The sequence below is a fragment of the Tursiops truncatus genome, chromosome X (genome assembly GCF_011762595.2).
Source record: "Tursiops truncatus isolate mTurTru1 chromosome X, mTurTru1.mat.Y, whole genome shotgun sequence".
Lineage (NCBI taxonomy): Eukaryota > Metazoa > Chordata > Mammalia > Artiodactyla > Delphinidae > Tursiops > Tursiops truncatus.
In genome coordinates, this window is record NC_047055.1 from 80,053,735 (window position 1) to 80,071,812 (window position 18,078).

Genomic DNA, 18,078 nt, shown 5'->3' on the forward strand with positions numbered 1-18,078 from the left:
TTTTCATAAGAGGTTGTCTCTTGTAAGCACCTTTAATTTCGATCCCTCTAGGGTTTGAGGCTGCCCAAGGACCAGGCTTGTGTATTTGTGTTGAATGCTCACTCATTTTCATAAGGCCTTCCCACAATCTCCTCTAATTTGGTTTTTACAACAGTTTGACAAACAACAAACTATTAGCGCTTCCATAATACATAAATTTTAAGCTCAATCTGCTTGATCATGTTATTTTAACACACCAGTCCATTCATCTAATGGAATAAAGATTGTGCCAGATAGACAGAAGATTCTAAGCAAGGCAGCTTCAAAGGTAGTTGAGGTTTGTGAAAGGTTCCTTTCACAAATGTGTAAATGCTTCTATTGAATAGACCCAGCTTTCTGATGGTTAAGTAATACAAAACACTGAAGGCAAAGTGTTTTGTGCACAAGGTACACTCTGAAGGCAAAAATGCCTAAGAGACACTTTAGATCTCTCAATTTTGCTTTATTGTAACAAATCCATGCTTTTTTAGTGGGGGAGAAGTTGTTCTTGAATTCAGCTTAGATATTCAATTAATTCATGCGTTTACTACTTATATGTGAGTAGGGTTAGAATTTTAGTGGTATGTTTCCAAAAGATAATGATTAGAACTGGGACTCAAAGGCTATACTGAGAGAAGATGGATCAAAGTCCACTGGGGTTAACATTCTCTATTCTTAATAAGATCTGATGTCACCTTTAACCAAAGCACCTTTGCTTCAGGAATGGAAACTTAGACTTCAGAGTGCCAAGGAGTCAATGCACATGCCAGGCTGAGGAGGAGAAGTGTGTCAGAGTACTTCCTTATGCTGAACTGTGAAGGTGGCAGGTTCATTGACTCAGCCTTCTGGACCATGGGCAGGTTGGTATTATCCAATCTTAGAAAGCCAAGTTTTCCTCAGTGTCAATGGACAAAACATGGGGGAAGGTCAACAAATTCTCGTGGTGACCTTCCTTTGTACTCACCTCCTCCCAAAATGAGCGTTGCCAATTGCCACTGAAGGATGTACTTAAGACACTTGCCAATTCCCACTGGAGTCATGTTAAAGGAGCACATGGGATCCCCAGCTATTGTATCAGCTCCCAGCTGTAAGACCACTGCTTTGGGATTAAAGGCTATGTACACCTCCTTTAGTACACTGGAAAAGAAAAAGGAGACAAAATGTCAGGAAAAGATAGGGCAGTTTGGTCTAAGGGTGGTTGTGGAGGGTAGTGGGAGGTATAGTTGAATCAGCAAATAGTGAAGGGAAAAAAATCCAACTTGTCAGACTCATCAAACTTTCTATCTAAAAAGGGGTAAATCAGACTGCATGTAAATTGTAGCTCAGAAAACCTGACTTACAAAAAAATTTCCCCCTACCTCCATCCTCACCAAGGACCAAATTTGCTTTTCTGTTTTAGAACTCAGACTTCCTTTAAATATTCATATCAATTTAACTTCAACAGCCATAGGACTGGTTTAGTATACATTTACTCCATTTTATAATCTGTGAAAATAGGACAATACACTGAATTAAGGATTATATCTGATAAGTTAAGATTGTCAACATACTTGGAGTTCACCACCTAGTTATCAATGAGGGTTGGTGAAGAGAATTAAACGCTTTGAAAGCATAGATGTTATCAGCTTACTTTGTATTAGGCTAAAAGACTTCTGGGTTATGAAATGCAGCCTTCCCAAACTTGGATGTAACCAGGGTATTATAGGGAAGGGAACCATAATAACTGATCCAAAATTATAAATCTGAAAGCACTCTAAAGAACAAATTGTAGTGGGTAATAATGAGCATAATTTTGGGTAGAATCATTCAATGTTATCAAATCAACCTAAGAGCTTTTCCTGACAGTTAGAAGCCTTAGAGATGAAAAGGAAGTTGTTATTGTGACAGATGACCTTAGGCAAGTTTCTAGTATTATCATTAATTGAATGTTGACAATGTCCAGGATGCATTCCTAGGAGTTATAAGGTCCCTGCTCTCAAGGGGCTTACAATCTAGCTCCCAGACAAAACATATACCAGTCCTCTAGGGCTTGAGTAACTCTTACAGAGACATATAAACAAGTGCAAATTAACATACTTCAGAGTTGAGAAAATGCAGAGTCAAAAAGTGATAAAAAATGTTTGGGGTTAATGACCCCTTCATAATCAACATGTCAAATTATACCAGTTCAGCAAAAATAGAAAAATTCCAGATCCTTCTGAAACTGCAAAAGGAATGCAGGGATATGAAATGCTGTCCTCCAAAATTCATATGTAACCAGGGTATTGAAACTATTGAAAAGTGCTCAGTTGCAGAGGCATTCTTTGACTCAAAAGACCGTTTTGTTTTGATTTCTCATCTACACAGACAAATATTCAGTGATTGTGGAGATTATAAGATATTATAAAACTTATGACATATGATCTTTAATACAGGAATACTCAGGCCTATTCTCTCTTTCATGTGCTTATCTCCTGGGTGCAGAGGGAAGATAAGCCACCTGAATAGTTAGCCAACATTTATTGAGCAGCTACATGTACAGAGCACCCTATTAACTGCTGCTGGGAGACACAGAGGAAGGTGTGATTTCTGTTTTAAAAAGGTTTACAGCTTAACGAGGAGGAGGGGGAGGCAAGCAAGACTAACGTTTTTTCCATTTTCATTCTTTCCCTTACTTTGCACACATTTACTGAGTGCCCTCTGTGTGTCCAGTATGTAACTGTATCAGATGCTGCAGGGAAAAAAAATGACGAATATGGCACAGCTCTTATCTTCACGTAGCTCAGAACAGAGGGGAAGACTCGGACTATATCGATAAATAATTAAAACACAATGATAAATGAAATATCAGTGATGGCACAGAGGAGGAAGTAGAGTAACTCTTGTCAGGTTTTAAAAGATGAGAAGTACAGTGAGCCACCTATCAAAGCGGCTAAAATGAAAAACAGTGAAAATATCAATTGCTGGTGAGGATGTGGGGAAACTCGATCACACAGACCTTTTGGGTGGGAATATAGAATGGTATAGACACTCTGGAAAATAATTTGGCAGTTCCTGTCAAAACTAAAAATGGACTTGGCATACAATCTAAAAATTGCACTCTTGGACATTTATTCCAGAGAAGTTAAGACTTATTTTCATATAGGAACTTGTACATGAATGTTCATAGTAGCTTTATTTTAACAACCCAAACTGGAAACAACTCAGATGTACTTCAACAAGTGAATGGTTAAACAAATTGCAGTACACCCATACCATTGGAATACTGCTAATCAATAAAAAGAAATAACTCTTGATACATGCAAAAAACTTGGATGGATCTCAAGAGAATGATGCTGGGTGAATAAGGCCAATCTCAAAATCTGTACTGCATGATTCCACTTATATACCATTGGTGAAACAATTAGAGAGATGGAGAAGAGATTAGCAGTTGCCAGGGGTTAGGGATGAATGTGGCTATAAAAGGGTAGCATGAGAGAGCCTTGTGGTGATGGTACAGTTCTGTACCTTGACTGTGCTGGTGGTTGTGGTTATGCAAAGCTATGCACACACACACACACACACACACACACACACACACACACACACACAGACTGCATGTATTAACTGGTGAAGACTGAATAAGCTCTATAGATTGTACCAATGTCAACTTCTTGATTTTGATGTTATACTATAATTGTACAAGATGGCAACATTGGAGGAGGCTGTAGGAAGAAGAGACTTCCCCGTACATTTCATTACAACTTTCTGTGAATGCATGATTATCTTGAAATAAAAAGTAAAAAAAAAAAAAAAGGGCTTCCCTGGTGGCGCAGTGGTTGAGAGTCCACCTGCCGATGCAGGGGACACGGGTTCGTGCCCCGGTCCGGGAAGATCCCACATGCCACGGAGCCGCTAGGCCCGTGAGCCATGGCCGCTGAGCCTGCGTGTTCAGAGCCTCTGCTCCGCAACGGGAGAGGCCACAAAAGTGAGAGACCCGCGTACCGCAAAAAAAATAAAAATAAAAAATTAGGAGAAGCTTACAGGCACATGGGGGTGAAGGTATGGAAAATGGAAGCAGGGAGGGTTGTGGGGGTTATGGGTAAGGGACTAGGTTTACAGAAGGAACTGCACACACCAGAGCATGAAAGCTTGGAGCAGGGAGTGGTGGGAGTGAGGCTGGTGAAGTAAACGTGGGTTAGAGCACAAAGGGCCAGATAGGCCAGGCAGTTTGGACTTTTACTTAAAGGCTATGAAATGTCTCTAAATCATACCAATGTTTTCCTTAGGTCAGTCTCCCAAGGCAATAGAAATAAAAGCAAAAATAAACAAATGGGACGGAATCAAACTTAATAAGCTTTTACACAGCAAAGGAAACCATAAACAAAACGAAAAGACAGCCTATGGAATGGGAGAAAATATTTGCAAATGATGGACTGACAAGGGCTTAATTTCCAAAATATACAAACAGCTCATATAGTTTAATATCAAAAAAGCCAAACAACTCAATCAAAAAATGGGCAGAAGACCTAAACAGACATTTCTCCAAAGAAGACATACAGATGGCCAAGAGGCACATGAAAACATGCTCAACATCACTAATTACTAGAGAAATGCAAATCAAAACTGCCTCACACTGGTCAGAATGGCCATCATTAAAAAGTCTACATATAACAAATGCTGGAGAGGGTGTGGAAGAAAGGGAACCCTCCTACACTGTTGGTGGGAATGTAAACTGGTACAGCCACTGTGGAGAACACTATGGACGTTCCTTAAAAAACTAAAAATAGGGCTACCATACGACCTAGCAATCCCACTCCTGGGCATATATACAGAGAAAACTCTAATTTGAAAAGATACATGCATTCCCAGTGTTCACAGCCAAGACACGGAAACAACCTTAATGTCCACTGACAGATGAATGGTAAAGAAGACATGGTATGTATGTATGTATATATGTATGTGTGTGTGTGTGTATGTGTATATATATATATATATGTATATATATATATAACTGGAATACTACTCAGCCATAAGAAAGAATGAAATCATGCCATTTGCAGGAACATGGATGGACCTAGAGATTATCATACTAAGTGAAGTAAGTCAGACAGAGAAAGGCAAATATCATATAATATCAGTTATATGTGGAATCTAAAATATGACACAAATGAATTTATTTACAAAACAGTAATAGACTCACAGACATAGAAAACTTACAATTACCAAAAGGGAAAGGGAGTTGGGGAAGGATAAATTAGGAGTTTGGGATTAGCAGATACAAACTACTATATATAAAACAGATAAATAGCCAGGTCCTACTGTATAGCACAGGGAACTATATTCAATATACTGTAATAAACCACAATGGAAAAGAATATGAAAAAGAATATATAAATCACTTTGCTGTACATCAGAAACTAACACAACATTGTAAATCAACTATACTTCAATAGAAAAGAATTCATTAAAGGGTATGAAATGTCTCAAATGTGTGTGCACGTGCGTGTGTGCACGTGCGTGTGCACCACATGCACAAGGCATGATTAAATTTACATTTTGAAAAGATCCTCTGATTACAGCGTAGGATACAGTGATTGTTATCAAGAGGTTTTTTTTTTCTTTTTTTTTTTTTTGCGGTACACGGGCCTCTCACTGTTGTGGCCTCTCCCTTTGCGGAGCACAGGCTCCAGACGCGCAGGCTCAGCGGCCATGGCTCACGGGCCTAGCCGCTCATGGCATGTGGGATCTTCCCGGACAGGGGCACAAACCCGTGTCCCCTGCATCGGCAGGCAGACTCTCAACCACTGCACCACCAGGGAAGCCCATCAAGAGGGTTTTTGCAACCATCCAGGCCAGTGGCAGCAAGGGTCGGGAGGAAGAGATGGATTTGGGAGATATTCCTATGGTAGTATTGATAGGGCAATACACACTGACACACAAGAAAAGCATATACATATGACAGTCATGAATATGTGGTACTGGGAGGGAGGAAAGGATAAAGGAAGGCAGGTGTTTCTGGGAGAGTTGTTTTAATGATAACCAGGAAGGGAAAATGAGTCCTCAGGGAGTTCTGATGAAGAGGGCTTCAGATGGGTAGAGAAAAGGGTAATTAGAAGCTTTGAAAAAGGTAGGGTATTTTGTACACAGTGTAATTTGGCAGTTCCTTTGCTTCACCTCCAATTGGTAAACAACTACATTTCTTGCAGCATCTAGTCTGATTTTTTAAAAATACAAATATAATGAATACATTCTTCATGCTAAAAAATCAAACATAAAAGTCTATCAAATAAAAGGGAAAGAAAACTCCTTTTCTCCATCTCTACTCCCTCTCTAGAGGTAACTCCTGATTCATTACACATAGTTTCAATCAGCTCAGTCAACGATGAGAAACAGTTTGAGGTGTATCTTTCAAGATCAAACTTTTTCTGCCTCATGCTTGAGTGAGCTGGTTGAAGCTATGTCTAATAAATGCCTTCTTTTACCTCTTTTCTTTACCTGAAAATGTCTTCCCTCATATTCCTTCTCTTCCTTGAGGCTAATTTCACCAGCTGGGCACTACATTCTCTTTCCTGTTGCTCTAAGGGCCATGTATCAGCAATGAGCTCTTTCTTACATCTTTAGTCTCTGTCTTCCTACTGATTCAGTTCCTTTAGGTTACAAGTTGTCCATCTCTTCATCCCCTTTTCAACACTGCCAAATTTGTCTACTTATTGGCCACCTCTACATACTTCTTGTAATCCAGTTTTTGATCTCACTGCTCTCCTGAAACTGCTTTCTTGAAGGGAGAGAGAGCTCTGTGTCATGATATCCAAAAGCTTTTTCTGTTATCTTTATCAATTTCTCAGAAGCAATTGATGGTGGATACTACTCAAAAATCTGCATCTGGTCATCATCAATGGCTACGGCTCCATTAAAAAATCTTTTTTTAAAAAACAACTTTATCAATATTCACATACCATACAATCCCCCATTTAAAGTGTACAACTCAACAGCTTTTAGTATACTCACAGAGTTGTGCAACCGTCACCACAATGAATTTTAGAACATTTTTTTTTTTACTGCATCACATGGTTTGTGGGATCTTAGTTCCCCAACCAGGGATTGAACCTGGGTCCTCGGCAGTGAGAGCACGGAGTCCTAACCACTGGACAACCAGGGAATTCCCTAGAACATTTTCATCATCCCCCAAAGAAACACTGTACCCAATAGCAGTTACTACCTATTCCCACCACTCTTCGACCTCCAGCCCCTGGCAACCACTAACCTACTTTCTGTCTCTATGGATTTGTCTAATTTTGACCTTTCATATAAATGGAATTATATAATATGTGGTCTTTTGTGACTGGCTTCTTTCATTTCATTTAGCATAATGTTTTCAAGGTTCATCCATGTATTACTACCTCATTCCTTTTTATGGCCAAATAATACTCCATTGTTTGTATATACCACATTTTCTTTATTCTCCATTCATCTGTTGATAGACATTTGGGTTATTTCTATAATTTTTGGCTAATATGAGAAATGCTGCTGTGGACATGTTTTCATTTTTCTAATATACCTAGGAGTAGAATTGCTGGGTCATATGGTAACTCTCTGTTTAACCTTTTTTTTTTTTTTTTTTTTTGCGGTACGCAGGCCTCTCACTGTTGTGGCCTCTCCCGTTGCGGAGCACAGGCTCCGGACGCGCAGGCTCAGCGGCCATGGCTCACGGGCCTAGCCGCTCATGGCATGTGGGATCTTCCCGGACCGGGGCACGAACCCGTGTCCCCTGCATTGGCAGGCGGACTCTCAACCACTGTGCCACCAGGGAAGCCCTGTGTTTAACCTTTTGAGGGAACTGCCTGACCGTTTTCCACAGGGGCTGCACCATTTTACATTCCCCCCAGCAATGTGTAACAGATGAGAGTTCCAATTCTTCCACATCTTCACCAACCCTTACTATTTTCTGTTTTTTTTAAAATTATGATATCCATCCTAGTGGGTATAAAGTGGTATCTCATTGTGGTTTTGATTTGCATTTCACTGATGATTAATGATGTTGAGTATCTTTTCATGTGCTTTTTGGCCATTTGTATATCTTCTTTAGAGCAAGGTCTATGCCCATTTTTAAAATGAGCCATTTTTCTTTTTAATATTGATTTGTAAGTGTTGATATATTATAAATACAAGTCCCTTATCAGATACATGACTTGCAAAAATTTTCTCCCATTCTATGGGTTGTCTTTCACTTTCTTGATAGTGTCATTTGAAGCACAAAAGTTTTAAATTTTGATGCAGTCCAATTTATCTATATTTATTCTGCTGCTTGTGCTTTTGGTGTCATGTCTAAGAGAGCAATATCTAATTCAAGGTCATGAACATTTACATCTATGTTTTCTTTTAAGTGTTTTATAGTTTAAGCTCTTACATTTAGACCGTTTAGGCTATATGGACTTAACTTTTGTATATGGTATGAGGTATGGGTCCAAAACCACTTTTTTTTGCATGAGATCCAGTCGTCCCAGCACCATTTGTTGAAAAGACTATTCTTTCCCCATTGAATTGTCTTGGCACTCTTTGAGTAAAATGAATTGACTGTACACATTTCTGGACTCTGAACTTTATTCCATTGCTCTATATGTCTAGCCTCATTGCCAGCACCACACTGTCTTGATTACAGTAGCTTTGTAGTAAGTTTTAAAGCTGGGAAGTGCTCCAACCTTGTTCTTCCTTTTCAAGATTTTTTTTGGTTATTCCGGATTGAATTTCTGTATAAATTTTAGGATCAGCTTGTCAATTTCTACAGTCATCTGTGATTTAAAGCTCCATTTTGACCATGCCGAACCTATCATCTTACCTCTTCTTCAATTCTTTGTCTCTAACAATACCCCATCCTTTCAGTAATCTGTGTTCAAAACTCTGAGGCCCTTTGTGATTCCTCCCTTTCCCTGCTCCTCTTCAGTTACCAGACTTGCACCAATCCCTCTCCTATTCTGTCCTTCCCACTCTCATGCTCTCATGGCAGTACTCTAATCTAGCACTTATGACCTCCTTGTGGATTACACCAATAGCTTCCTAATTAATTTCTCTGCCTCAAGTCTCTTACCTCTCTAATCCAACACCCCCCCCCACACACACCGCCATCAGATTAATTTTCCTTAGGGAAGGTTTTGATCAAGTCACTTCCTTACTCAAAAACGTTCAATATCTCTCCATTGTCTTTAGATGATGCTTAAAATTCTTAGCTTATGATTCAAAGTCCTTCATTATATGATTCCAGCCTACCTTTTGAATCTTATTTTCTAATAACTCCTTAACCTACGTTATTCTGTAGGCAAACTGAACTGTCCATGGTTCACCCCACTCACCTTGCACTTCCTTTTTGTCATGCACTTCCTTGTGCCTGAAAGTCACCTTTCTACATGTCTACATCATATCTATTTTTTAAAGGCTCACTCAAATTCCATCTCCTTCATGAATAAAAAATGATAATAATATCAGCTAACATGTATCGAGTACTTTATTAAAAACTGAGCACTGTTCTATGCACTTTATATGTATTAGCTCATGTGACTCATAACAATTTATAAAATAGGTGTTATCATTAATCCTATTCTATAATGGGGAAACAGCAGCATAGAGAGGTTAAGAAATCTGTACAAGATCACACAGCTATTAAGTGGCAAGCTGGCTTTTGAACCCAGGCCTCCTGGCACCAGTCCATGTTCTAAATCACCACAATATACCTGCTTCCATGATTTACCGTGCATCAGGTGCTTGTTCCAGCCACTTCACACATTATTTTGTATAACAGCAGTAGCAGGCACTGCATTATTATTTTTCGAGTGTTAACCTTAGCTCTAATTATACTATACCCTCATTCTAAAACCTTCGGCAGTTCCCCAAATGCTTGCAGAACATGGTACAAATTTTCATTGCCAAGAATTCCAGGTCCCGCGTGAGGTGATTCCCACCCACTTTTCCAATCTTTGCAAATTGTTCTTCTCATGCACTTGACAGTCCAGACAAACTAAACCATTGCTATTCTCTGTACAGAGCTCAGCCTTTCTGACTTTGATCTTGCTGTACCCTCTGCATAGAGCATCTTCCCCTGCAATCTCACACATTTAAACTTGACCCAGATTTCATAAACACATACACATTTACACACTTTGTAAAGATATAATAATTAGCTACCCTTTAGAAGCCAGATCAAATGTTACCTCCTCAATTAAGCCCTTTTCTGAAGTATCTTCTCCGTTTGAGTGCCCACTGCATTTTATCTCTTATGGTTCTTATAACTTTCCATGTTTCATTTTATTAGACTGTGTATGAATGTGAATATATATCTCTCTGTGTATCTATAATTTAAAAATTTCCACCAGCTCCCTTGAGGGTAGGCTTAATACTTTATACATAGGAGGCATTCAATAAATAGTTATTAAATGAATAAATGAATGAAATATCATTCCAGATTGCTTTTGGGAAAGCTTCCCTAACCACTGTAACAGTACTATCTGCTACACTGCAATCATTAATTTTAGGTTTTGGGAAAGTATAAAATCGCTTACCCAGAAAGGAGGGGGAGGACAGGCATCTCATTATACTACATTAGTAACTTCCCTATAAACACATAAGATATTCATTTGAAATAGCAATTTTCTTGATGAGAAACCGGATCCCTCAGTATTGAGCAGTCTGCTCTTCAGACAAGGCTATGCAAATGAGGATGAGAGGCTGTGGCAGCTGTTTCTACAGGCATTGATTTGGGGAAGGTGATTGGTGCCGGAGGTTGATAAAAGCCAGGGGTGATGACGTTAATGATGCTTTTAGATAAAAGGAAAAGCCCAAGAACCAAATTGTAGCATTATCCCCTTTTCTTTTATTCCATCAGGGTAGACCACAGCTTCTATGGTGTACCCTTGGGATCATTCACTGGTGCCACTTTACCTCTAATACCAGTGGTGGAACCTGGTTTTGTTTTGTTTGTTTTTAAATACATAAAGTTCTAAAAGATTCCTCTCAGGGAAATGGAATGCCAGAAAGATGGTGTGACAATTATTCTTAATCAATGTTGGTGATAGATTTGGTAACCCAGACTTGCCCCTCTATAGCTAGACCACTGATTGGTGCATACTCCTAGCAGGTTTGTCTCCTAACTGCTCACTTGCAAATCAGCTTTGACCAGCCTTATCATCTTTGTATTTTCCAACAAGCACCCTCAGCACCCTCTAGAGACTTCCTCAACAGAGATTAAAGAAATGAGGAATTCAAAGTTGAAAAACCAAGAAGGGCAGGAAATGGAGAGAAGAGAGAAATATTTGCTACTAACACTGTGAGCTTCCAAAGTCAACGTGAGAAAATTTATTGCCAACAGCAAAACCCTTTCTATGATAAACATTTTAAACCTATTGCACTGTATGGGATTCAGAGGGGGGATTGCGTTAAGGACTCAAAGATGGCTAATCAGTCTCAAATGGGAGCTTGTCAACTTTTCACAGGTATTGTCTTCTCTAAATTCCCTCAGTCATATCTCAACTCAGGTACTGCTGACTCATTCTGCAAAAACTCAACCTGCGGGGGATGCAGCATATGGTAAATGCCTCGGGGATTCCTGAATATCTATTACAAATGGTTCAGGGATGCAGGGAACTGGGGTGGGGGGGCTCCCTGAGGTGAGGATGATGTGTCATTTTGTTTGGGGCCATGGGTGCCTCTTGGACATATCCAGAAGACATTTAATTTCCTATAAGTCTCTCTTTCTGCTTTTAGCATCAGACAAGGTGTACTGATTCCATTAACATCTTTAGGATAAAACAAAACAAAACACCCAAAGCTATAAAAGAAAAACAAACAAACCAACCTCAAACCTCTAAACCCCCAACCTTCCCAAACAATCCTCAGATTGCTTTTGCTGTTTTATTTTTTAAGATGTAGTTTCTTAATATTTTACAGGGGCATCTTTTCTCTCATTGCTGAGTCCATTATACAGAAACACAGATTCTAATTGGCATCCCTTTCTAACATGCTTTGTAGTAAGTAATTCCACTCATCAATTATGTCACCTTGGCAACAAAAAGGGCTGTGCACTATTTTTAGTTTATTATTACTTATCTCTTTACCTCTTTGAAGTACACCATTCTCATTCACACAGGGGAAAGTGAGTCATCTAGAATTAAAGGGCGGTAGGCCTAGAGTGAATGTCGGAGCTAGAATTAGAACACTAATTCTAATTCAAATCTAGTGCTCTTTTCACTAAACCCCAGTGCTCTTTGGCTCTCCGCATTCTGAAAGGCCCAAGGCCCTAGGAAGCAGAATATATATTATCTGCGCAGGGGGTGGGGTAGGTGGAGAGGCAGGCTGGTTTGGAGAGCTAAACCGAAACAAACCAACCAAACCAAAACCAAACCAAAAAACCCCAAAATGGAAGAGGGCTTAAAGAATATGAATCCTAAGTCTAGCTATACTAATGACTCTTTATTTGACCTGGGGTAGGTCATTTTACTGCTCTATAACCACCAGCACCCCTCACACAAGCCCAGATTACATTTTGCTATGCATCACATTATTTGGGCATGTCTCATCCACCCCCTTTGCAGCCTCCACAGCATGGAGTTCAGGGAGAACACTGGACTTGGGGGTCAGACAAAGTTGGATCCAGTGCTTGCAATAGCAACTTGGACAAATCACTTCTCTGAACCGTCTCTGTAAAACAAGAATATTCTCTCCCTCACAGGGTTATTATGAGGATTAAATGATATAACATTTGCAAAAGTCTTCTCCCAGCACCAAGCACATGGTAAGCACTCCCTAATGTTGAATGAATAAATGAATGGCCTTAAGTCAGGCCCTTCGAGTGCTATGTTAATTCCTTCAGCCCACTAGGATATTGTTGAGTTCAGCACAGCACACCATAGCAGTGACTTCCTGAATGGTACTCTAATGTTCCCCAAAGGCAGAGAGAAATTTCAGAGTGTCACTGCCTGGTTATACCTGTTCTGGGAATACAGTAATTCCTTTTCCAGTGCTGCCAATCTATTACCTTTCACCAAACACAAAATTCACTTTAAGAAGGGGCAGAAACACAAGTGCCTTTCTGTTAGATAGAGGTTGGGAGAATATATTATTAAAATTGAAACCGACTTCTCTGATTTCTTAGCAAAAAATCAGATTGGAAGCCAAACAGCTATTTGGCCTTTGCAGACCCTGGATAGTGATGCCCTTGGGGGAAAGGAGAGAGTTGGAGTCATTCCAAACTGTAGTTACAACATTTGTGTGTATATTTACTGCTTGTGCTTACGCTCTCCGCACTTAGTTTTTACTCTCTAAGCCTTGAAGAATTCACAGTTTACCTAGAGCACAGTTTTAATACATACGGGTAGAAATATAGGCCTATATCTCTGTTTCTCATTTCCTAATCATATTTTCTACACTCCCTATATACCTGATACTTCTTCTTTTTCAATTCACTTGCTCTGATTTTTGAACTTAGGTAGACAATAATGATTTGCTAACAATAAACATGACCCTAGCCCTTCCCTCACCCTTCTTTACCCAGGAGGCCTCCCTAAGATTCAAAGTCGAAATCCTGCCATATAGTTAGCACCTGGTGCAGCTCATCAAAATATAATATCCTTTCCCAGATGATTGGAAATCTCTGCCATGCCGTCACACAATGAGGTGTGCAAGAAAAGAGTTTGGGGATTGATTTTCATCATTAACTTGATATTGCATGGTTTTTGTGGGACTTAAAAATAAATGCATTTTTATTACTTTTAAGTACTGCACATAGACTAACTCCAACTCATCATATTTTAGCAGTTATTTTTCTGGGGCAGGATGTATTTTAAACATGCCTATGTTAGAGTGTCTGGTGGATCATTTAGGATCAGTGTCCTGTTGCTTGATGAAATCCAGATCACTCCAATGAAATCCAGATGGGGAAATTGGGTCTCTGGCAACGGCTGCCAGATCTTCTCCATATGAAATCTCTCTAGTCTGTATGCAAATTCAAAACTCCATATCCTGGAAATCCCAAACCAATCAAGTGGCGCTCTGCTTCTTAGTTACTGGACTAAACATAGGGAAGCGATTCATTCTTCCCTGAGGAAATAAGCATGTCTTACATACATCTATCTTGGCACAAAAAGGGCTGGCTAAGCAAATTAATAGTGTAAACAGGACTGTGCTGGGGAATGTTTGTCCTACTTAAGAGAATAAACTTTTTATGCACTTTTTGCACATCCACTTGTATACAAATAATTGATATGCTAATTACAAATGATTCTTAAAGCCCTTTCCCTGAGGTACTATACGATGCTGTTAGTCTAGTTTGAATTACTAGCGTGTCCAGTGCTTGAAAATAATAAAAATGTATTTAAAAATATTCCATAATTCAGACTGGCTTTCCTCTTATTAGGCTGAGTTAGTGAGGCTTGCCTATAATTAAATAGGATAGATGTTTTTCTACTTTCATCCCTAATATATTTAAGGTGGTCCCCCTACCACCCTGCCCCAACCCCAGCATCCCTCACCTTCCTCTGCAGGATTCTCCTGCCCAGGGCGAGCATATACAAACCCCTTTGCATCCAGCTCACTCCTCAGCAGCACTTGCACGGTCTCTAGGCAAATGCACATACCCTTTCGCTTTTTAACTTGTTAGCTGATTATTTGATATGGCTTTCTTTGAGGTGTCTTTTCTTTGGTCCTGCTTTAAGTACCAATGGGTATGGCTCTTTCCTGATGGTTCAGTGGGTAACAGCACATGGAGAGCAAAGCCCGGCCAAACTTAGCATTGGGCCTTTTTGTCAGGTGGGGGACATCAGATTTAACTAAATCTCTGTACAGCCTATGTCAACAGGATACAACAAAGCAGGCAGCTCATCAGTGCTGGCTGCTGCCGGGTGAATGACAGTGTCAGGCAGTCATTCAGAGCTGTAACCTGTGAGAGTGGAGCGTAAAGGGCAGGTTTTTTAGGCTAGAGCGAGGGGACAGAGCAGTGATGAAAGAATACGAGAGGGGAGAGAATTAGGAAGGGGGAGGGGGTACATGGTGGAGAGAAGCTAAGAGGAGTAATATGAATTTTGATGTTAGAATGTCCCACCAAGCACAGACATATTCAAATTTAGGATTCTTTTCAGGGCAGCCCTACGTTAGAGGGTGTAATTCTCAAGTTTTCCATTTATGAGTCAGGTCTTCCTGCCTCTGGGTAGTTTCAGAGCATGTTCTAGCCTCAGAACCTATTACTGCTGTGGAAGAAGAATCAGGTCACTTTCTCCAGGGGGCAGGGATCATTCAGCACTAAGAAGAGAGCAGAGAAGGTACACATCATAGTGACAGAACAAACCCACCGAATTCCAGGAGATGGTCCTCCTGGACTTACATGAAAAAAAAATAAATCGCCTAGGAAGACTGCTTAGGGGTAGGGGCTGTCATGGTGTCAGGGCTACTTGGTGCAGGAGTTTAGGAACTTGTCATGAAAGCCACTGGTCGAGCGAGGAAGAAGGATATAAGAACTGTCCTTCTCAGCCACATAGCACAAGGAGATCAGCTCGGTGCTTTGTGACCACCTAGAGGGGTAGGATAGGGAGGATGGGAGGGAGGGAGATGCAAGAGGGAAGAGATATGGGGATATACGTATAGCTGATTCACTTTGTTATAAAGCAGAAACTAACACACCATTGTAAAGCAATTATACCCCAATAAAGATGTTAAAAAAAAACCAAAACTGTCTTTCTAACCACCTGGATATAAAGCTCAAAGGATCAGGTGAGGGAAAAAAAACCAGTTCTCCACTGCCACCCTAACCAAGTACAGGGGACAAGGCAGGCTCACTGATGGAGGGTTCAGGACAACACAGTTAATTAAGCACAGTAGCCTCCCCCCCTCCAAATTATCCTATACTCTTAGGCACTTAATGTCTTTTGAATTTAATATTATATTTTAAAAGACACATCAAATTAGGAACATTAAATGAATGGCCCGCTTTGGTCTCATTTCCACCTGTGCCTAATGTTAACAGTGAATTTAATTAGTGTCTGAGTCATCCATTTGCCAGAAACAACAGGCAATTTGCATCTGCCATACCACACAGAGGCAGAATAGAAGTTTATCAAACAGAACAAAAGCATTGACTACAAATATCTTACTTATGGAGGGCTGAGTTCGACGTTCCAGGCTCATACAAGGAAGTAGCAGCTTCCATGACCTTTATCACTGGGCCATAGTGACCTAGTAATGATCAAGGTGGTATAGGTGTGACCCGACTGAAGAGAGGTAATTTTTTTTTTTTTTTGCGGTACGCGGGCCTCTCACCGTTGTGGCCTCTCCCGTTGCGGAGCACAGGCTCCGGACGCGCAGGCCCAGCGGCCATGGCCCACGGGCCCAGCCGCTCTGCGGCATGTGGGATGTTCCTGGACCGGGGCACGAACCCGTGTCCCCCGCCTCAGCAGGCGGACTCCCAACCACTGCACCACCAGGGAAGCCCCAAAGAGAGGTAATTTTGTAAAGAATTTTCACCAGCTCTCAGAGTGTAATGAAAATGGGGATGAAGATGGAAGTAAGGCTATATAATTTTTTGTTCTCAAATGCAAATTTCTAAAGAGTTCTTCCCTTCTCATCAGATGAAAGAGAATTTTGAAAAAATTTGTATTGCTTAAAATATTTATGTATGATTATGTGTTCTTATAGGATTTGCCACATCACCAAGCTCAAATGATTAGGCTATAATCGTTGGGTTCTCTTTCACTGAGGATCTATCTACCTGCTTCTAAAACTGAATGATAAGGAATCTGGAGTCCCAAGTGGAAGATAAATTCAAGATGACATCATTATAATGAAAGAAAAACCTATCATCATTAAAACATCTCTTCTTTAAATATAACATTAAAATTCAATAGGGAAAGAAAACATTTCACTTAAATATCCTTTAGTGATGTCCCTTGGTTCTCATTTTATTCCATTGGTATTGGATGAACAAATTATAGCATGGATGGAGAATCTCTACCCTATATGTAGATATGGCCTGCTAGGACCAAGAGATGATATAAATTATGCCTACAGTTGCAAAAATGCATAATGTTAAAAGTCTTCAGCAATACTAGTCCCCCAAAAAACACATGAAAAGAATTGTGTGAGGAGACCTCTATATAATGACATGTGACACTATTCACTTTCTAAAGAAGGAAGTCAGGATTTTCTCCGTTGAAAATAAAGGAAAAAGCAGATTTACAGAATCTCCATGTTTCCAAACTTTAATCAGAAATTTAAAACCTAATAAGTAAAATCTCACAATATTTATTCTTGTTTTTGATGCATAAAATTACAAATTAAATCCTTAGGATTAAGAGCTTTTTTTTAATTGGCAAAAATCTAAGTTGTACTTTCACAAACATAAGCACAATGGATTGTGTATACTACAGGTCTTGTGGTTCATTTGCATAATCTTAAATGGTTTTTTTTTTTTAGGACTTTTCTGCAATCCCCGGAGATAAAAATTTCCAAGAAGTTTTGGGGGGTGGTATTTTTTCCTTGTGAAAACATTTCATACTTCCATGTGATACTTTGGGGACAATGTAGCCGATGGTTAATGCTAGCTGTGTGACCTTAAACAAATCAACCTTTCTAAGCTCCAGTTTTCTCATTTATAAGATGGGAATAAGAATACCTACCTTTGCAGGTATTATAGATTGTATATTGCTATAAGTATCAAATGGAAAAAATCAAATAAATGATTAGTACAATTCCTGGCACAGGCAAGTCCTCCCTAGGAGCTAAGCTCCAGGGTGTGGGAGCCTCATCTGTTTTGTTTACCACCACCAGTACCTATGTACAGGGCGGGCATGAAGCAGACACTCAATAAATATTTGTCGAATGAATGAATAAAATAGTGGCATTATACTAAAATATAAACAAATCCCCTATGTTGTTGTATTTTGCTCCCCCTTTATTCTTGTTAATTAATGTTTTAAAAATCCTATAAGGTGACTTGAGGCACTTGATTCTTTTGTAGGAAGGTCAGAGTGGCTTCAGAGAGGTGAATTTTGGCCCCAGACCCATAAGGAATGAATCCTGTGCTTAAAACACTACTGACTTGTATTTCAGGGGCCATGTCAGGCTCTA

General features: G+C 39.8%; 1 protein-coding gene across 6 annotated transcripts in view; it reads right to left on the reverse strand.

Annotated features, from left to right (window-relative positions):
- Positions 1–18,078, reverse strand: part of HDAC8 (histone deacetylase 8) — a 243,865-nt gene that overhangs the window by 136,824 nt on the left and 88,963 nt on the right. For all 6 annotated transcript variants that reach the window (XR_004524350.2, XM_073799285.1, XM_073799288.1 and 3 more), the window contains exon 8: positions 983–1,155. Coding sequence is in view for 5 of the 6 variants with exons in the window: in XM_073799285.1 (XP_073655386.1) it covers positions 983–1,155 (173 nt within the window). In the remaining variant the exon portion in view is untranslated. The remainder of the gene's footprint in view (positions 1–982; positions 1,156–18,078) is intronic.